This window comes from Magnolia sinica, chromosome 6, assembly GCF_029962835.1.
Source record: "Magnolia sinica isolate HGM2019 chromosome 6, MsV1, whole genome shotgun sequence".
NCBI lineage: Eukaryota > Viridiplantae > Streptophyta > Magnoliopsida > Magnoliales > Magnoliaceae > Magnolia > Magnolia sinica.
In genome coordinates this window covers 12,767,350-12,790,016 of record NC_080578.1, presented here as the reverse complement: position 1 = coordinate 12,790,016, position 22,667 = coordinate 12,767,350, and the positions used below count along the sequence as shown (strand labels likewise).

Genomic DNA, 22,667 nt, shown 5'->3' with positions numbered 1-22,667 from the left:
AAGTTGGATCCTTTCATGTTTAGTGATTACCAAGTTAATCCTTCAATATCGAACTGAAACCTTAATATGCACGCGAGATGTGTCCTGCGAATTCATGTCTCAATCAATGTTTACAAATTCTAGTAATGGATTAACGATTCAAACTTAGCTGTGAAATTTAATAGATAACTGAATCCAGGAGTCATAAAGTACCAACATCACGCATCTTAAAATTCTAAGTGCCCTAGATGGCCGTCAAAATCACTTCGAATTCATCGGAAAGCCTGAAAAATTAAAAATTTTCACAACTTTTGCTTAAGGCCAAGAAAACACTGATTAAGAAACCTAATCTCCCACCCCCAACCAAAAATCTACATTGTCCTCAATGTACAAGAAATAAACATGCAATGTACTTGGGACAACGAAAAGTGAATATGAAGTGATGGGAAGATAGTACCTGGATGATGAATTGACAGCCACTCTCCAAGAGATCGCAGCATGGGCGTCGGTCAGCACGAGAGAGAAGGCAACACAAAAATAACAAAAAATAAAATCCTACCTATACCACTTTCGTAGGTGCTCTCGATTGCATTTAGCGTATGCAACAAGCCTTTAAACCCCTAGGTTGCCCCTAGTGGACGAGTTGTAGTCTCGTGAGGGTTTGCAGTAATGTTACCCACAAACATTGAACTAACTAATGATAAAAACAAAATGAAATGAAGAGCTGGGCTGCCTCCCAGGAGCGCTAAGTTTACTGTCTTCAGCCAGACAAATAAAGCAACCACCTTAGTCCTAAGAAAACAGGAAACCTACCTATACCTCCATCAGACTAGGAGATCAATCCTGATAAACAGGATCGGTCAGAGGCATGGACATGTCCTCTGAATCAAATTTCTCGACAAATAGTTTCAATCGATGTCCATTGACTTCAAACTCCTTGTCATTGTCGGGATCTCTTATCTCAACGGCCCCATATGGAAAAACAGTGACAACAATGTAAGGGCCTGTCCAACGAGATCGAAGCTTACCCGGAAAGAGATGTAATCGAGAATTGTACAAAAGGACCTTCTAACCAGGCGTGAATGATTTTCGTAAAATATGTTGGTCATGAAATGCTTTCATCTTGTCCTTGTAAATTCTTGAATTATCGTACGTATCATTCCGGATTTCCTCAAGTTCATTCAATTAAAGTTTGCGTAGCGAGCCAGCGTTGTCCAGATTGAAATTAAGATTTTTGATCGCCCAGTACGCTTTATGTTCTAGCTCTACAGGCAAGTGACAAGCTTTCCCATAGACAAGTCTAAAGGGAGACATTCCAATAGGGGTTTTAAAGGCAGTACAGTATGCCCATAAGGCATCGGTCAATCGGATTGACCAATCCTTACGATCAGGGTTAACCGTTTTCTCCAAAATGTGTTTAATTTCCCTATTAGAAATCTCAGCTTGTCCACTTGTCTGTAGAAGGTATGGGGTGCTCACCTTATGAGAGATACCGTATTTCTTCATTAAGCTCTCGAATGGTCTATTACAAAAGTGTGAACCCCCAGCACTAATGATGGCTCGAGGCGTTCCGAATCGAGAAAGGATGTTTTCTTTTAGGAATTTAATGACCGTGCGATGGTCATTAGTTCGACACGGAATCGCTTCAACCCATTTAGTGACATAGTCCACGGCGAGCAAAATATACAGATTTTGTAAGACCCGTATCCTAGTCCGTACTGTTCCATCAAGTCCCGCGATCCTTCCTGTCGAATTTCGACAACCTGTGACGTATAATTGACGTTACGATCGACCCTAAGTCGTATGTTGTAGATTTGAGTCGGCTTAATTTGAGACTTGTACCATTGCGACCGCACCGTCGTTGCGGTTCCAACGCCGCGTCTCTCACACCGATCCGATACCCTGGCAGGAAGATGTGAGTCGGCGTTTATTTCGACGAAATGCCGCGCATTTGCAATCCCAAGAGAATCTTTACAATATGTCAAATCAATCCCATCCATCACCTCATGTCAAGTACAAACAACCCATGCTTTCTCTCTCCAAAGTCAACCCTTTCTCACCCTCTCTCTTACACACCCATGCTAGTCAAGTACACATCACCTCACCCATCACTCACATCCATCACTCTCTCTCTCTCTTTACATCCCATCTCTCCTTCTCTCTCTCTCTCTCATTTTCTCAACTCAATCCCAAGCAACAAGAGAGCTCACGTCCAAGCTTCTCCATGTGAGAGAAATGTGATTTTGGTGGCCCACTTTCCCATCCCAAATCCTCCATCCTAGCTTTTCACTTCTCATCTCCCACCATCAAAGTGAAGTTTAAGGAGACCGGCATTCCAATGGACCGAGAAGATCGACCGGTGGGTGCTTATTAGACTAGATTTTTCATGTTTTATGATGGACAAAGTGAGGCCTACCGAATCAATGGCATGGATCTCACTTTGGACTACTAGGTGTGGCCGATGGCCCACCTTGATGCTCATGATCATTCCATGATGGGGCCATTCTCCATGGACCCCATCATGATGTTTATCTTCCTTGCATGCATAGGGTCATCTAGACCGTCTATTTTGGTGGAGAAAGGATCCCCACCGTTGATTTTTAATTTAATGGGCCCACATGCAATGGGACCCACTTGATGTACATTGGATGCTTGATATGGAGGGCCCATAGTGCCGGGGTCCCTCCATCACGCGTGTCCCACTCTCTTTTTCTCTCTCTCCCTCTCTTGTTATGTATGTATTTTATGTATGATGGAATGACCATATGGCTCACCCGAGTGGACCCCACCATGAAGCATGGTTTGGACCCAATCCATTTGTGGGTGAGGCCCATCGTGCATGTGTATGTGATCCTCACCACCCCATCATGTGATGGCTCGCCTAAGCAGGGCCCACCCCAATTTACGTGTTATGTCCAAACGTCCACGAACGTCCCTGGACGTTACTTGAAAACACAAATATTAGCTTTTCCAAAGCTGATTGGGTGTGCCATTCATGTAGGCCCCACCTTGATGTAAGTGTTTAATCCATGCCGTTCATTCTATTCTCGAGATCATTTTAGACGTTGAGCCAAAAGATGAAACTGATCCAAGCTTCTGGCGGGCCATACCTTTCAAAATAGTGATCTCACCGTTTAAATTCTCTTTAATTTTTGCTACACGCCGAAATATATTCGATGTTGGACTTGTTTAGCTCGTCCTGAGCCATGGAATGCAATGAATGGAATGGATTCACTTGATATGGGCCCTATGTATGAAAAACCTCAAAAAAAAAGAGATTTCAAAAAAAAATAAAATACAATAAATAGGCAGCAGCACTGCTGCTGCTGCTGACGCCAGGACGCACGGCGTCCTGCGTTTGACGCTGAAGGCAGAGAAGTGGGTCCCATACGTGGGCCCCACCTTGATATGTTTTGCACATCCACACCGTGCATCTGTTGTGTCCCCTGTGGGACAGTAGGCCACCCAAAAATCAGCCCTATACATGGCTCAGGTGGCCCACATCATATGAAATAGTGTGGATGAACGTCTGCCATTGAAACCCGTTTCTGGGTTCATAGAAGTTTTGGATCAAGATGAAATTTGTTTTTACTCTTCATCTAGGTCTGAGTTACCTTATGGACAGATTGGATGCCATATAAGGATTATGGTGGGCCCCACAGTGATGTATGTGTTCTAGGCCCACCGTCCACTGCTGTGGACGGTGGATTCCACCCAGATATATGTGTTTTACCAAGGTCTGGACGGCCAATGAGCCCCACCATGATTTATGTGTTTATCCACACCGTCCACACCTGGACGGTGGGACCCACCATGATGCATGTGTTGCATCCAAACCGTCCATCCATTTTACAAGCTCATTTTTGAGCATGAGCTAAAGAATGAATTAGATCCATGGTCCATGATGCATGTGTTGCATCCAAGTCATCCAACCACTTTAAAGCTCATTTTAAAGCCTGAGTTCAAAAAAAATGAGACAGATCTAGGAATAGGTGGACCACATTATAGAAAGTAATCGGTTTGAAGGCCCACCATTAAGACCCTTGTCTACTAAGTTTGGGACCATATATGATATTGGTCTTTCCTTTTAATTCAGGTATGTGAGGCCTTATAATCAGATTGGATGGGGAATAAATATTAGGGTGGGCCTTAGAAATTTAATGGTGGAAATCATTACCACCACTTGTATTTAGGTGTAGCCCATTTGATATGCATATGGCCCATGCGATGTGGCCCACCTGTCATATTTAAGGCCCATTTGAGGAGGCCCACCTTGATATTTATAAGGCCCATTTGAGGAGGCCCACCTTGATGTAATTGTGGCCTGTTGTTGAGGCCCATCCTGATATATGCGAGGCCCACTGTGATGTATTCAAAGGCCCATAGGACAGGGCCCATTGCAATGTACATAAGGCCCATTGATGCGGCCCACTTAATTTATATAAGGCCCTTATGAGGCGGCCCATTTGATGTATCTAAGGACTATGGGTCGAGGCCCAATAAGATGTATATAGGTCCATTGCAATGTGTGATTCCCTATGGTTTGTGTAATGATATTTTATGGCAGGCCATGCCTTGGGAGCAATGTTGGTTTGACGTCCACATTGTAGGTACAATGTTGGTTAAATGTCCGCATTGTAACTCTCCTTAAGTCCCATTGATAGGCTCATACTTGTTGATAGTTCATTACTTTATAACATGCTTAGTGCACTTCCATGATTCATGCCCATACCATCATATGTATGCTTGATATGAGGAATGTTTGATCATAGCATAAGCCGTTAGGCTGAGACATTTACGGGACTCCTTATGAGACGGAGTGCCCCACATGAGCGCGTGGTACGCGTGAGATTTCTGCATGATTGACGGTTTAACTCATGCATTTCGCATTGTGTGTCGTGATTCACTGCACGCCCTAGCGACATCAGGGTCATGGCTCCACAGACACATCGTGGATGGCCGTATCGGATAGGCCGTGTCTGGTTTTAGCACTGTGGGCACTTAGGATGTCCTTGGGTGAAAGTCCCAGAACCTTTTTGGTACCAGGAGATGCTCCAACGTCTAGATCGAGTGGATACACGAGCGCCCGAGTGCCGAATACCAGTAGGCCGCGTCTCCCACTGTTTCGTGGTCGGTTGGAAGGAGGTGTGGCCTTATCCGCCCGAGTGAGGGGGCTATAAGCTAGACTGAGTTTGACCAGCTCGCAAATGAGTCCGCTATCGACGAGCCGGGTAGATATTGGCAGACTACTGGTCAGGCGGATAGTGTGGTCTCTTCCACTTGCTTGACTGTGTAGCTAGGGAGGAGGCAGTCAGTGTGAGGTGTAGTAGACCCTCGTGATATCCAGAGAGGAACTGTATTGATTTGGGTACTTGATGAGTACTCGCACGCTTGTTTTGCATCTCGCATATGACATTTGGCTACATAGGCCTTGCATCACATGGCCTTAGTATGGCCGATAGCATTCATGCCTTGCATCACATAGCTTTGATATAGATGATAACATTCATGGACTTACCGCATATTTCCGCATTACTCTGATATTATACACTTGGCACTCGTCTTACACACACTTTCACCACCCTCTAAGCTTTCTATAAGCTTATGCACGATAGATGCGTGCAGGTGGCGTTAGGTTGCAGCAGTGTTGAGCTTGGAGCGTGCAGCCGAGCTTCTGGAGTTTCTTTTACTTTTATTATATTGTATTTCCCTTTCATACGCATTGTACTTAAAGTTTTTGTTATAGTGGATATATGGTGTTGTTGTTTTGTGACTTGGTTATGCTTGTGGTTATGCTCCATCACAAAAAAAAAAAATCACACTGAAAATCCTCCTTGTAGGATCCCAGGATCGGAATCTGGCGTATGGGCGCTGGGAGCCGAGAATGGGGTGCTACGGAGGCTGTCGGCACCGGATTCGGCAATCGGGAATTTTGTGAGCCCGTTTTTCGAGTTTGGGGCGTGACAGATTTCCAAATGATTGGGGGAATGGTCCCATGAAATCAATGCCCCAGCAATGAAATGCTTCAATGATAAGGATGGGATTCAAAGGCATCATATTTCGACAGGACAATGCTCCCAATTTCTGGCAACACTCACAAGCTTTGAAAAACTCATGAGTGTCCCTAAACATAGTGGGTCAGTAAAAGCCACACTGCAGAATCTTGGCCGTGGTCTTTTTAGCAGAAAAGTGACCACCACAGGCCTGTGAGTGACAGAAGGAGATGATGCTCTGATGCTCATTGTCTGGTACACATCTCCTTAGGATTTGGTCTGGGCAATATTTAAATAAGTAAGGATCATCCCAGAAAAAGTTGCGCACCTCGGTGAAGAATTTCTTCTTATCTTGCGCAATCCACTGTGTCGGTATGGCACCTGTAGCAAGATAATTAGCAATATCAGCAAACCAAGGTGAATGGGAGACTCTGAACAGTTGTTCATCAAGGAACATGTCATTGATATGAGTCATCTCAAGGGACTCAGAGGTATTAAGGCGAGAAAGGTGATCAGCTACTACGTTCTCTACTCCCTTTTTATCTTTAATTTCCAAATCAAATTCTTGGAGTAGAAGGATCCATCGTATCAAACGGGGCTTAGAATCATTCTTCGAAAGAAGATACTTAAGTGCCGCATGATTTGTGTAGATAATAATCTTAGATCCGATCAAGTAGGACCTAAATTTGTCCAAGGCGAATACTACAGCTAAGAGTTCCTTTTCTGTAGTCGAGTAGTTCACCTGGGCAGAATTTAAAGTTCTACTTGCGTAATGAATGACGTAGGGCCTCTTATCTTTTCTCTGGCCTAGGACTGCCCCAAGAGCATAATCAGAAGCATCGCACATAAGTTCAAAAGGAAGGCTCCAGTCGGATGGCTGCATGATAGTTGCAGTGGTTAATGTGCCCTTAAGCTTGGTGAAAGCTTCCTGGCATTGCTCAGTCCACTCGTACGGAGCATCCTTTTGAAAAAGAGTGCATAAAGGACGAGAGAAGAGACTAAAGTCCTTTATGAATCGCCTGTAAAATCCTGCATGTCCTAAGAAGGATTGCACGTCTCTGATGTTCTTAGGTGGAGGTAGGTTAGAGATAAGATCGATTTTTCCCTTATCTACCTCGATTCCCTTGGACGAGATGATATGCCCAAGGACAATTCCCTTCTGAACCATGAAATGACACTTCTCCCAATTAAGTACCAAGTTCTTTTCTTCACATCTTTTCAGCACACATTTCAGACTTTCCAAGCATTTGCTGAAAGATGGACATAAACAGAGAAGTCGTCCATGAAGACCTCTAGATATTGCCCCACCATGTCAGAAAAAATACTAAGCATACATCGCTGAAAGGTGGCAGGGGCATTACATAGTCCGAATGGCATCCTTCGATAGGCAAAGGTGCCGTAGGGACATGTAAATGTGGTCTTTTCCTAGTCTTCAGGGGCTATCTCTATCTGGTTGTAGCCCGAATACCCGTCAAGAAAACTGTAATAGGAATGACCAACTAACTTTTCCAGGATCTGATCAATGAATGGTAAAGGAAAGTGGTCTTTCCTCGTGACGGTATTCAACTTTCTGTAGTCAATGCACATTCTCCAACCAATAGTGACTCTAGTTGGCACGAGTTCATTATTAGCATTAGCTACGATGGTGATTCCGGACTTCTTAGGGACCACTTGAGTTGGACTCACCCATTGACTATCAGATATAGGGTATATAATACCCACGTCCAATAGTTTGAGAACCTCGGCTTTAACCACTTCCTTCATGTTTGGATTTAGTCTACGTTGTGGTTGCCGAGTGGTTTTTGCATTATCTTCAAGATATATGTGGTGAGTACAAATCGAGGGATCGATTCCCTTGAGATCCGCTATCGTCCATCCCAGGGCTCCTTTATGCTCAATGAGAGTAGATATGAGCATACTCTCCTGTTCTTTCTCCAGGTGGGCAGAGATCACCACCGGGTATGTCTCATCTTGACCTAAATAGGCATATTTCAAATCAGAGGGCAAAGGTTTTAGGTCAAGCTTCGGCGGCTTGAGGTTAGACGGTAGAGGCACTACATCGGTTTGTGGCAATTCTTCAAATTGTGGCTTCCACCGGTTAACTTCAAGTACCGGTGCAGTATCAAGCAAGGCACACGTCTCCCTAATTATGTCATCATCAAAATCATGGGAGTGGGCCAGGCACGTCTCCAGATGGTCGGAGGATAAGGTCAGCGGTGTCGTATCTTCCACAAAAGAGTCAATCATGTTAATGTCGTGGAAATCGTCATCATCATCTGAGTTGCTGCCGTTATTGAAAAAAATGTTTGACTCCAATGTCAAATTTCCAAAAGACATAGTCATGACACCATTCCTGCAATTGATAATTGCATTTGACGTGGCAAGGAATGGGCGACCAAGAATGACGGGAATCTGAGTGCTCATGTTATTGATGGGTTCGGTGTCCAGGATGATAAAATCTACAGGGTAGTAAAATCTATCGACCTGGACTAACACATCCTCAATTATCCCTCTTGGTACACAAACAGAGCGATCAGCAAGTTGTAGTGTGGTTAGGGTGGGTTTTAATTCACCCAAACCTAACTGTTTGTATACCGAGTAGGGAATCAAATTGACGCTCGCTCCTAAGTCAAGAAGTGCATGATCAATTCGATGGTTCCCGATTACACATGATATGGTTGGGCTACCGGGATCCTTGAATTTCTGCGGCACGTCTTGCTTCAGGATGACACTCACTTTCTCAGTCAAGAAGATTTTCTTTTGAATAATTTTCCGTCTTTTGGTCGTGCATAAGTCTTTCAGGAATTTGGCATATGAAGGTATCTGTTTCATGACATCAAGTAGAGGAATGTTGACTTTCACTGTTTCAACACCTCTAGGATATCCTGAGAGTTAGAGAGAGGTTTTGGTGAAACCAACCGTTGGGGGAATGGAGCAACTGGCTTCTCTAGAAGTTCCGGTTCTACCTTTTGTGGCGCATCACTGGATCCATCATTGTTGTCCTCTTCTGGTTCTTGAGGCTTTTCGGGCCTAACCGGAAGAGTTTTATCAATGATCTTCCCACTCCTAAGAGTGGTGATGGATTTAGCATGCCCCATCTGATTTGAAGAGCTGGGATCATTACTCTCGTACTGCGGTTTAGGATTGGGGAGAGGTTGTGCAGGAAGCATCCCCTTTTCTATAACCGTCATATGAGAATCTATCTTTTGCATAAAATCTGTAATTCCTTGCATTGCCTGAGCCAGCTCTTGTATGGAATTTTGAACCGGTTCCTCTTGAGGTTTCACTTGATTTGGATTTTGATTGAAGAAACCTGGAGGAGTCGCCGTTTGTCCATTCCTCCAACCAAAGTTTGGATGATTTTTCCAGCCAGGATTGTATGTATTGGAGTTAAGTCTAGTAAAAGGTCTTTGATAGTTGTTTACGGCATTGGCTTGTTCATTCAACACTCCTCGAAAGGCGGGTATTGTAGGACAGTTTTCAGTTGTGTGAATGTTGCAATTATAGATGCCGCAAACAATTTCATTAACCTTATCCTTCTTTCCTTCCATGGCCTCAACTTTCCTTAGGAGCGTAGTCACTTTACACTTAAGATCATCCTCTTCTTTCAAGAGATATAATCCACCTTTCTCCTTTAATTGAGTCGGCTTAGACGTGGTGTTCGACTTTGGGTAATAGTCCCAAGATTGTGTTTTTTCAGCCAGACTGTCGAGGTAGTCCCATACCTCATCGACATCTTTATTAATGAACTCTCCATTACACATTGTCTCGACCATTTGGTGCATGGAGGATGTCAGTCCATCGTAGAAAAAATTTGTAATGCGCCACGTTTCAAATCCGTGTTGTGGGCATGAACTGATCAAATCTTTGAACCTTTCCCAACATTGGAAAAATGTTTCATCTTCCTTTTGGGCAAAGTTCATGATTGCTTTTCTGAGGGTAATCGTTTTATGATGTGGGAAGAATTTTTTTATGAATTCCCTCTGCATGTCGTTCCATGTGCCAATGGATCTAGGACGCAGTGAATGTAACCACGTCTTAGCTTTCTCTTTTAAGGAAAAAGGAAAGAGTTTCAGCCTAATTGTATCCTCAGATACATTAGGAAAACATAATGTAGCTATAATCTTATTGAACTCTTTCAAATGCAAATATGGACTCTCTGATTCAAGTCCATGGAATTTGGGAAGGAGTTGGATAACTCCTGGCTTGATGTCCATTTGTCCTGTGTTTTCAGAAAAAATCATGCATAAGGGCGTACTCATTCCCGCCGGTTGTAGATAATCTCGTAAAGTACGAGGCGGGGGTGCCTGTTGCACCTCATTTTCATCTTGGGTATCCTCTACCCTGGGTGGAAGTAGAGGAGGTTGGTCTGCAGCCATAATTTCAGTTAACTCAGGGGATTTCGAGCGGTGTCTAGTCCTGCGATGGATAGTCAACCCCTCAACCAATCCTCCTTCAGTCAAGAGACGTCGAGTGTTGTCACGGGCCCACTTGGGCATGAAACACTCGCAGCCCTCAATCAAATTCAAAGCCTAATCCTAAGAAAGGAAAAGAAAATCTAAAAAGAAAAAGAGAGTTGGAAAGAAATTACCAAATTGAAGTCCCTAAGTTAAGGACTTGCAAAATAAAACAAAAATAAGTTAGATTCTAAAAAGAGAAGAACAGTCTTTTAAAAGAAAGATAGAAGTGAACTAGCTTCTAAAAGAAAGAATTCCTAAAAGAAAGTGGAAATTTCTAAAATAAATAAGGCAAGTCCTAAACTAGAAAGTAAATTACTAAAAGAGAACTGAAAAATAGGAAGTAGAGAAGGAGTGTACCGAATTAGAGATTTCTATCTTAAAGGCCTACAAAATAGGAAGGTTAGTTTCTAACAAAAATTCTAAAAATAAATTAGGAAACAAATTAGATTCTAAGAGAGTTTAAAATTAGAAAGTTACTAGAGAATAAAAATAGAAGTTAAATCTTTAAAAGGGAAATAACTAACCTAGTTTCTAAAAACAAAAGAGGAAAGTTTCTAAAAATAAACTATTTCCTACAAATAGAGAAATACTAGAGTTAGAAAATTTCTAAGATTTAAACCTTAATTCTAAAAACAGAAAAAGTAGAGAATTTAGGAAGGAATTACCAATTTAAGAGCTTATGTCAGGATCCTACAAAACAGGAAAACAGGTTAAGTTCTAAAAGTAGAATAAAAATAAAAGAAAAACTTTTATCCTAAAGTAAGTAAAATCTTAATCCTAACCTATTTCTAAAACCAATTAATTTCAAAGAATCGTAACCGTCAGTCCCCGACAACGGCGCCAAAAACTTGTTCACTCCCCAAGTATAGGGTTGTGATGTAGTAATAAACTCGGTAAGACCGAGGTCGAATCCACAGGGACTGAAACTTGTACGTTTCCTGAAACTAGGTGGAAATAGAACTAGTCTAAGATGCGATCTAAATCAAATAGAATTTAGGGAATAATTTGTGGAATAATTATCTAAAACTTAAGTAATTCAGAGGAAGGAAACTAGGGATTCAGAGGATCCACTTGTAGAGATCAGGGAGATCTTATGCCCGCATCAGGGATTATGGAATTCAAACTGAACTTACTTGATCTGATTTTCAATAGATGAAAGGTATATGAATTAGAATGGATTCCATCATCAAACCATGCCTAGGAGACAAAGTAAACAACAGAATTAAACTAATTACCAACCAACCAACAACGTATGAAGATCTGGAAGGGTACTGTCATCCTACCATGCCCATGGAACAATGATGAACGACAGGGCTTCCTGACTTCATAAACATAAAAAGGGGAAGAAATATTCAAAGCCATTGCAAACCCATTGTAATTTTAGTCACAACAGACCATTAAAGACTAAGAAAAATATTCCTTGAATAATCAACTTAAACTCAGTTCAGAAATTTAAATTAAGTGCATAGAATAGACTCTCCCATCTCGCTACAGGCTTCACCTCTTAGCCCTAGCTAAGAGGATTAACCACACATGAATGGGCTGAATATAACAACAAAACAAAGATAAAAAGGGAAAGAAAAGAACAAAAAAGGAAGGAAAGAAACCAGCTTCACGTCTTCATCCCTTGTTGCTCTCGTCCTCCCCTGCCGACGTCCAGCAGCCAACGTGCCAGCAGCCTTTCTCTCTCCGTTTCTCTTCCTTCCTCTTTCCCTGACGTGCAGCAGCAACTAACCTGAGCACGCAGAAAAACCCACACCTATCTCTCCTCTTTCCAGCCACGTCTCAGCAGAAAAAAAACTCTATTCAAGTCCCTTTTCTTCCTCCCGTTCAAGCCATTCCTGCCCTTGCTCCCTGTCTCCTTTTTAAAGATGAAAAACCCCCCTCCAAAGTTGTTGTGGAGTCCCACCAGAAGTAGGTTGCGAAAACAATCCTTCCGCAGCCTGGAACGCGTCCCTCTGCTGCGAGACACCTCACGCAGTCCGGAATTCCGCGTCTCCCTTCTTCTTATTCTTTGCCTTCTTTCCAAAAGGACAACGTCCTCTGGGAGATTTTTGGCCCACCTACATGATGAACGGTTCAGATCGGCCGTCCGACCGCCCCCAAGGGCGTACAACCCGCCGCGAAAGTCGGACGGCGTCCGGTTGGGAAACAGAGTGCGTTATGCACGTACACTGTCCAATGGTGGGGTCCACAATAGGCTTCAAATGATCAATCCAAGCCGCCCATTAAATTCTTCTCGGAATTTCAGTCAGGATGGGCTGGTCTTTGTCGAGTTTTGGTGTGGTCCACCGATGTTTCTCTTCCACAGTCTATCGTGCCTTTAACGGTTAGGATTCTGCAACATTTTACATGGTCTCAAAAGGCCGCCTTGGTGAGGTAAATACCCCACCTACGCACACAATGGACGGTTCCGATTGATGCTATGCATGATGTGTGGGGCCCACAAGTAGATCCGACGGACGAACAGCGTTAACACTATGGCATTTTTTTAAAAAAATTGAGTTTGAGTCGATCAGCGCCTGCTGACCGACTTTGAGTGAACGGGTGCACGGCTGGTGCATGTGATGTTATGCACATTCGTCACAGGTGGGGCCCCACAGAGATGTTGATGAGAAATCCGCTCCGTCCATCAGCTTTTTCACCTCATATAATAGGTTGAGAAAAATTTGAAGCATATCCAGATCTCGAGTGGGCCCAGAATCAATTGTTTATGGGCTGTTCTGACAGTTGTGCCACTTCCGGAGGGATCTAAGAGTTGAAATCCATCATGTACGGTTAATTTGTGGTCTTCAGACCATATATGGAGTTTCGAACTGATCAGATGGTGGGAACCCTATGATCTTGCGTTCTGGACACTTTCTAGGCCACTTGAGCTTCAGTTCCTCAATTTTCTTGGATCCCTAGCATGCACATCCGTCGATCTTGGTCTCCTGGGGTCCATCGCTTGCCTTGGTGACTTCAGACTATTGAATCCATGCTTTTAGTACCCTTTTTCAATCCAGACTCGTAGATACGCCCTGCATCACAAACATGATTAAATCAGCCATTAAACGGAATTATGCTTGTAGATCCAAGTAATAACTAGGGTCTAATATGCAATATTTGACCCTCAACATAGGTGGAAAACATATTGGAGAAGATATCCTTCGTCGATAGGGGTGTACATCGAGTCAAACCGAGTCAAGCTAGCCTCAACTCGACTCGACTCGGCTACTAGCTAACCTCAGCTCGAACTCGGCTCGGCTCGGTCCTTGAGCTTGACTGGCCAGCTTGACTCAGTTCGATCAGCAGCTTGGGCTGGTTCGAGCCGAGTTTACCTATGCAGCATTTTCACAAACACATGGACTGCACCAATTCAAATTCTCACTGTATGTAAAACACTAGCAGCGGTTTTACAGGTATTTCATCAAATATCTTATAAGCAACATCAAAATCAAGAAAAAGGGAGATTTGCTTTGATGAAACATACCTTCATTGCCACCAGCTGACACTTCGTTGAGTCATTTCATCAAACACTTGGTGAGCAACATCAGAGAATACTCGAGTCGATCTGAGTTAAGCCGGGTTCAAGCTATATATCGAACCAAGTCAAGTTGAGCTGGGGCCAGCTCGAACTCAGCTCGAACTCATTTTCGAGCTCTAAAATCCAGCTTAACTCGGATCGAACTCAGCTTCGAACTGAGCCGATTCGAGCTTTTTCGAGCCAAGTCGAGCGAGTTGACCGAGCTAGCTCGATTCGTGTACACCCCTATTCGTCGATCACAGTTGAGTGTAACTGCCTTTTTCCACCACTTCCTCGTCGAGTAAAGACAACTGCTTCCTCCAATCGAGGTTCGAGCTCTGCCTTTCGGTCGATCGTTCAAAGTCATTGTTCTCTTGTTGTGATCCCTCAGATGTCTCATCCTCTGTAAGCTCCGTCAGCCTTAAGGGAATCTCGGTCGCCTCAGCTTCAATAGGTTGTGATGTTCCATCCTCGAACAGTCATGTTTCCTAGTCAACTTCCATTTTGGTGGCGAGGGCCAAGAAAGGGAAATGACCAATTGAGGTGCCTTCTTCCGATGTTGGTAATAGTACAATCAAGTAGGCCTGTCCTCCAGGCAGTATCTGTATTAGAGATCGGCAACCTACTTCGAACGTTGAACTAAAGATTGTCGAATGCCCAACTTCTCCCTTCACTTTACTGTGCGAAGGTGTGACTGGCTTTTCCATTGGCAAAGGTATCTAATCAAATAAGTCATTTGCTTCAACTGTCACATTCTTTTAATTAATATTATCTACTATCTATAAACTATAAAGATCTATATAAATTGAGCAAAAGAAAATCACTTACGTGGCTACCCAAACTGAAAAAGATAGAAAAAGTTTGTGGCACATGTCAAATTGGCAAGCAAATTAGGAGTAGTCACAAGAAAGTGAACTCCTTAGCCACGGCCAAACCTCTTGAACTTCTCCATATGGATTTAGTCGAACCAACTAGAACGGAAAGTAGAGGCGGAAAGAAATATTTTCTGATCGTAGTTAATGACTACAATAGATATACTTGAGTAGCCTTTCTAAAAGAAAATTCAAATAATCTTAATGAAGTCAGGAAAATTTTAAAACGTATCCAAACAGAAAAAGAGTTATCTATGGTCTTGATCTCTTGATCCTTTAGAAGAGTATTACATTTTGGTCGATCAATAGTTCGCCTACCCTTTTACCAGAATCCTCGAAAGAGGATGGAACTCCATAAAAGGCATTAACGAACATGTAGACTAATGCTCATTCTCTCTAGAAAGCTCTTACTTTGGCAACAGTTCCAGCATTGCCCGCTGAATAGCCTACTTGCTTGGTTGCAGCTGTCGAAGGGTCAGTTGGTCATAAAGTTTGTGTTAGAGAGAAACTCTTAAACCACGTCCTACCATATAATTTGGATTTTTAGGTCGTCTCATAAATCCTTTTTATTCCTAAAAGAAATTATATAGATGCGGATGATGTCTTCGACCCTGCTTGCTTTTCCCCTAGTCTATTCGTGGAGACGACTATGAGGTTTTTAGTTCGAACCTTCCTAGAAGTGTTATTCTAATGTCAGTGCCTTCCTTGCAAGATGATAGGCCTTAGGATGAAGATGGCAACCTGGTGCGGTGTAACATCCTAAATTTTTACTATTTTATATTACCAAAAATCTTATATATATATATATATATATATATATATATATATATATATATATATATATATATATATATGAATTTAATTTTCATTTAAATCCCATGCATGAAGATTTAACTGCCTTGATGAGTAATGCATTCTAGATGGGATGCACACTATAGTAATGCAAAAAGCCACACGAGGACTATATTACTACGTTTACCAACTACCAACGGAAGATGATCTACTTTCATTCTCTAGGTCCGTGCTTCAAATTCACAATGGATGAAGGCAATTCACCTCAAGTTAAACTAGACATTATGCTTGAACGCCATTTGTCAATATCTGCCGTCTCATCGGGGTCCAAAACTGGGAAGTTGTGCTCTCTTAAAATTGCCAGAATACTTCCAGCTTCACCGAGAAGACATGCTGCATCCCTGACTCTTTCTTCCCTCACTTCAATGCTGTTGCAAAAGCATTCCTTGGATATCACTTGTGGCAGGTTGGTAAGGCAAGCGCCCAATATGTCAGCAATGGTTGTTTGTAACCATTTGAACAACTTGTCAACAGTCCCATGCTTGTCTTTGTAGTCCAGTAGAATAGTCTCACCGATCCTATACATCGAATTGGCTGCCAATAACTTTGCAGGCCATTCACTGGGTCCTGTCTCTCTGACGCTCTCATCTTTAAAAACGCTTTCCTTTCCTAGATCGGCGAGTTTTCGGATTATCTTTTCTGCTCGTTTTTCTTCAGTGACCAATTTGTGGAGATCCTTGTCAAGCCATTGATCATAAACATCAATGCCAAGCCAGACTATATCCGCTGCCTTCCTCATTCTAATCAACCCATTGGCATCCAGGTTCTCTTCTATACGCCTTACATACCTGAGGCCTTCATCTACGGCATGCCGTAATGATCTGATTATATTTTTGTCAATGTAGGGAAGTGCGATGGCGATGCTCGTGAGTGTAACCAGAGGCAGAGCCCAACAGTTTGGAGGCTTCTCTCCAATTAGCGGAACCTGGTCGCTATCAAACTGAGCCACGCCGTTGAAATCTCCTGATGAAGATGATTTTAGAAGTTCAATCAGATGAGCAGGTTCATGTTTCCTGCCCCTCGCAAATAATCGCTCTATTTCTTCGCGGCCACTTTTCATGATCAGATGGACCAAGCCTTCCTCCCCTTCAAGATGCAACACAAAACCCTGCAAGTTCTCTGACTCCGATCTGATGGATTCCGAATCCTTCCGGCAACATCGCTTGCAGCAGGAGAAGAGTCTACTAAGCCAACTCACTGGCAGTATAGAAGCCAGGCAAACGAACTTGCAGATTAGTACATGTGAAGTTTGCCATTCGATACAGGCATCCATAATTCGATTTTTTGAGTCATGGGCGATTTTCCTACATCGCCTGCTACTAATGCGGAACGGTAAAGGGCTCTCTTTCCATTCTACCAGCCTCTGAACCCAGTACCCCTCTACCTTAATCGCATCTCTGAACCTTCCTTCTCCGCTCTTCATACTTCTTAAGCTAATAGCATTGAACCATCTAATAGCTGGGGCAATGGTACCAACTCCTACTGCGATCACCTGAGAAATTAAGACGAAGTTACTTGACCACCTGTAGTCGGATTCCCTGCTGCAGAAGTCCATGGATGATAAAATAAACGATCTGACTAAAGCTTCCAATAAAATCAGTGCACTGAGGAGGCAGAAAGCTGCCGAGGCAGCGCAAGTGGGTGAGCGTCCCAGAACGTACTGAGGACTACTAGTATGGGCCATCATCCAATACTTGTTTACATCCTCTTTCAATTTATCAACGCTCAACACCTCAGTGTTGTCTGCTCCTTCATCAGGAGCCGGTTCATACTTTTTATCATACTGTTGTTCCAGCAACTGCTTGGCTTCTGGAATTGTTAAACCGGAAAAAGCCAAGATCATGAGCAAAGCGATGATGGAAAACATGATTATGGCATGCTCGGGTAAGAAAGCATAGATCACACCAGTACCCATTTGAATACCGATGTTAACGACCATGGTGATCACGAGAATAGCCAAGGCGACAATGTTTGAGAGCATTTCGGAGTCCTTCATAGTTCCTAGAGAGGTCATGAAGTTGCCCATTGCGGTGCAAATCAGAATGGTTCCGCTGAGCTTGGTGAGCTGATCTTGACGGCGTGGCATGGATGTGTTCAGATCCAAGGGCAGTTTTGTGGCGATGGATAAGAGGGTCAAGGAAGTAGCATTAAGCGAGAAGAACTTGCAAGGGAACCAGAGCTTCCATTGACGGAACCCATAAAAGGTGTCGATTGCCATGGCAAGTGAGCACACCAGTGAAGCTCCAGCTATGTAGAGGCCGATCCATGGCAACGGCTCACTGAATTTCGCGTCATTGAGCTCGCCAGTGTTACTGCAGCCATGCACCCCCATCTATTCTCTTTATTATTCTTTTGCTTGGTTGTGTTCTTCTTGTCCTTCTGAAAGATAACCACAAATTTACTGCTAAAGCAAGAGTGTAGAAAAGCAGAGTGAAAACGAAAGGGATGCCATCAAGAAGCAACACAAAGGTGCATTCCTCATGGCAGTTCACAGAAGAATACCTTGAGATGCTCTTCCTCCAGCAAGACGGCCAAAGTCCCTCCAACCATCACACTTCTCTACTTGTGGAAAGTCTCTGCTTGCGGAATGCTTTTGAATTCTGATCGAATCCAATGCACAGCTGAGTAGGTGACTCTTCTCTGTTCACCCGTGAAATTCTCGAAAATTCTCGGAATTACCCTTGTCACGGACTTTCCGCCCTTTGAATTTGAAGGAGTAAGTGACTCTTCTCTGTTCACCCGTGAAATTCTCGAAAATTCTACCCCCTGTCAGGGACTTTCCGCCCTTTGAATTCAAAGGGAGGATTTCTTCCATGAAGTAAGGCGATGGTTATCCGCACTGCAAGTAAATCACCAGTGTAATAGCTCGGTGCACGCGTTGATACTGCCCTGGGGGTGTTTCGAAGTTTCATGTGAGGTTCACCGTCATCAACACAGCAGAACCGCCCCCTCCATCACACGAGGTGGCTGATTTTATGACTAGATCTTGGACGGTTTCGTGACGTAGGAGTTGGGCCTATTATCTCCTTCAATGATTGCAGTGGCGTGTATTGAGTTTTTCTATGTTGTGATTGTCTTTGCAGTGGTGGAAGCTTTATTTTTGGATTGAACGGTTTAATCTTTATTACGGAAATACTGGCCGGCATGGATTGTAGCAAAGAAATGCCAGGTGGGCCATATCTGAGATCACATGGAGGGTCTTCCACCCAGCTACTACAGCTCCATCACAGGATGTGGGCCAATGGATGGCAACACACGAAGGATCCAGTCGCGACATATGCAAAGCTAACTCTTATTTCTCTGTAGTACCCTTGCTTCCAGTGATCCAAACCGTTTATCGGAAAGATCCCAACTATTACAAGTCGTTGCCTAATGCTAGATTGTCAGGAGAGAAAATTCAACAACCCATATTCAACGGTGAGAAAGATAAAATATCAAAGGTTGGGATCTTATAATATGCAGTTTTTTGACCATCCTTCATCAACGGCAGGGTCCATCAGATGAACCGTTTGGAGCAGTGGACTGGATCCCTCGGAGACAGGAGGCCGATTGCCTGCCACCCGGACGGCAGGGAGTTCCTGCGGTCGGAACCTAGGTGGGGCCCACCACGTTCTTTGTGAGAAATCCTCCTGAGCATCCATTTCGCCAGTTCATGCTAAGACAGTAGTTCGAAGCAGATCCAAATTTCAAGTGGGCCGCACTATTGGAAAAAAAGTAACTCCCACATGATGAATGGACCAAATCTTGCACGCACATGCCGATCAATATGATCTTTGTTTTTATCCTTCTCCTGGGTCTTCATGACCTAATCAACATATTGGATGTCAAATAAATATTATAGTGGGCCTTAAGATGATTTTAATGGTGGATATCCAATCTCTATTGTTTTCATATGGCGTGGTCTGCTTGACAGTTATATACCTCTCATTTTTGTGATCAATCAATAAAATGATCTATAAATATGGGCGAACGGAATGGATGAAACATATACATCATAATGAAGCTCACATATCACCACGGACTACGAGCCACGGGGCTAGTGACAGGGGGAATAGCGGATTGGCTACTCCCCCGCCACCAGCTCCGTGGTTGATGGCCGGTGTTCCGTGGCCCCCACCATGATACACGTGTTTCATCTATTCTGTTCATCCATTTTTTCAGATTATTTTAGGGCTTGATGTAGAAATGATAGGTATATAAATCTTAATTGGGCCACACCACAGGAAAAAAAAATAATAAATAGATATTCACAATTACAATCCTTCTAAGGCCCACTGTACTATTTATTTGACATCCAATTTGTTAATTTGGTCATAAAGACCTAGATGAAGGAAAAAAATAAATATCCGCTTGATCTAAAACTTTTAGCCCCCAAAACATTTTTAACGGTTAAAATTCATTCAACACGGTTTCTATAACGTGGTCCACTTGAAATTGATATATAATTTATTTTTTTAACATATCATAAAAATATATCATGGTGGGTCCCATGGAGCACCGACCACCAGCCAATGGCTGGTGTCAGGGGGAGTAGCCAATCCGTTCCCGAGCCCCCGTAGACTACGGTCACTGGAGAGATATCCCTGGTCACGGTCACTACCCAATCCGCTTTCTTTTAGGAGGGGACCAAGCAGGACACGGGTCATCCCCGATAGGAGCCGGGAGTCAAGTAAAATGTTGGTCCCGCGAGGCACACCGTCTGTTGAGTACAGGTTGATGTGGACAAATGAGTTGGACAGGTGGCATACAAGCAGCTCAAATTAAAACCGTGGACATCATGGGTCCCACTATAGATGGGACAGAAACCAACAACCACCCTGAAATTTGTCCTCAATGGGAAACAATTAAACGGTCTGGATTAAATAAACAAATGTCCACTGATCAAAGCCCGAGATGATTGGCACAGTTTGATCCGAGGTTTATGACCTATCTACAGTGAAATCCACTATTCGGACGGTTTAGGATTGACATGGATGCATGTCTAAAATTTATTAAGTGCACACGTATGAACCATCACACTCTGCCAGAGTATCAAATAACTACCTCATGGCAGTAAGTCCCTCCAACCAGAAGATCCCTACCACAGGCCTTTATGGGTTGCGTGGACGACTGGAGGTGCATGTGGGCTGGACTGCTTGGGTCTGGTCAGTCTGGCCTGCTTTGCCAATTGGGTTTTTTTGGGTGAGGCTCAAGGCCCATAGGCCTGTTTCTTGGGCTGAATTTGAGCTTCTATTTGCCCAAAGGCCCACTCAGGCCCAACTTTATTCGACATTAGTGGGCTGAGTGTGTTTGGGCCCAGTTCAATTAAATTCTGAGCTGAATCTGCAGAAACTAAAAAACAAACCAAGCTCCACTTGCAGAAGCCCATTAACTCTGTATGGCTGTAATTCAAAGATAATGTGAAATAACCATTATCATCAGTTCATTCAGATATACATGAAAATAACTGTCTGATGTCTTCTTTCTGTCTCATACCAAATATATGAGAAGAAAACTCTCCCTCTGAGAGGAACCATCTCTCTGTCTGTGCTTTTCTATTAGAGAGAAGGATTAAGAGATAACTCAAGATCCACAAAATCACCCAGTTAGTCGCAACTCCTATGGTTTGTTATCACTTCTCTCCTTTTAGATTGGTATCCTGTAGATATATGCCAAGCTATATATACAATACATACCCAGCATCTAGGTTCTTATACTGCATTTCATCTTAATAAATATCCAAGATTTCCAAACTCCAAAGACGAAAACCATTTCTTTGGCAATTCTAGCAAAGAACCTATCACCCAAGAACATGGACCAATGTGGTGCAATTCTTTATTTATTTATTTATTTCTTTCTTTCTTTTCCCCCATCTTGCAGCTGAAAATGCCTTGCATGCAAATAGTGGTACAAGTGCCTATATGTGATTCTCTCTCTTTATAGAATGCCATAACTTAGAGATCAAGAAACCAAGTAATGGCATGTTTGGATATGCGGAATCCTTGGGATCCAAATGAAAAGAAAGGGAACAATAATAATTTGTACATTTCGGTGATCCAAGCTGTTGAAGATGATTTTGGCATCAAGTAAGAATATAGAGTACAAAATGTGGACACAAAAAAATTTAACTAGTAACGATTTTTTTCATTTACATAGATAAAGAAGGGATTCAATTTTCAGGGGTTTCGCGTCAATAGTAAGTGGAAATCTCAGATATGTTAAGCAATGCTGCATCATATCTTGTGTTAGGAAACACTTATTGTAAATAAGACTAATGATTACTTAGTATAATCCACTTATTCAAATGTCTAATATTATCTTGTCAAGGGAATTTATTTTATTTTCCTTTGAATTCAATTCCACGCGTCCATCAATATTCAAGCATCAGAGAGTATTTTGTCACGCTTATTATGTTCATTGTAGCCTATGGATGTTAGTGTAGATATTTGCATGCATTTGAGTTTGGTATTGAAGTAAATTGCAATTTTTAGTCTCATAAAAAAGGTTCTTATGGCATTTATATTTAAGGACTAGGCTCCAAATTACAATCATATTACTTTCAAGTTGTACTTTAAAGGCATGTAACTGCAATGTGAGAGCTACGTCTTATCTTGAAGATCAAGAATCTTCATCTTGGTAACTGCAATCCTGAATTTTCCAGTTTGATCTTTGGACATATTTTGTTCTTTTTTATTCATTTGAAAACAGTTTTGATTCTATCGAAAAAATTTGATAAATCAAGTTACTTCTTTGAGCTTTTTGGACAATTTTGATTCGATCAACAGTTTAGTCGAAAAATAGTTTGCGCAACTTCTGCGTAAGCGTGCGGTTTTGTTTCTAATTCTGTAACCATGTTATGTAATTCGGGTTATTACAGAGCTAGGGTTATTCTAAGAGAATAAAACATTGTTCTAGAAGAACTAGAATTTTAAGAAGGGAAATGCACTTGTAAAAATGAGGGTTTCGAATATCTAAGTTGTCCACCTTTTGTATTTTTTAATTCATAGTGGATTATTTGTTGCTTGGT

At 42.6% G+C, this 22,667-nt stretch overlaps 2 protein-coding genes and 1 non-coding gene across 3 annotated transcripts in view; 1 reads left to right on the top strand and 2 right to left on the bottom strand.

Moving 5' to 3' along the window:
- LOC131249496 (uncharacterized) overlaps positions 1–22,667 on the bottom strand; it is an 87,227-nt gene that overhangs the window by 29,691 nt on the left and 34,869 nt on the right. The window lies entirely within an intron of this gene.
- Positions 9,807–9,913, top strand: LOC131250484 (small nucleolar RNA R71). Its single transcript, XR_009173407.1, has one exon. It is a non-coding gene; the product is annotated as a small nucleolar RNA R71 (small nucleolar RNA).
- On the bottom strand, positions 15,867–18,269 carry LOC131249495 (uncharacterized). Its single transcript, XM_058250306.1, has 2 exons — positions 18,164–18,269; positions 15,867–18,037 (listed from the first exon to the last, which is right to left on the bottom strand). The coding sequence occupies exon 2, from the start codon at positions 17,991–17,993 to the stop codon at positions 15,867–15,869; it is 2,127 nt and encodes a 708-aa protein (XP_058106289.1). The 5' UTR covers positions 17,994–18,037; positions 18,164–18,269.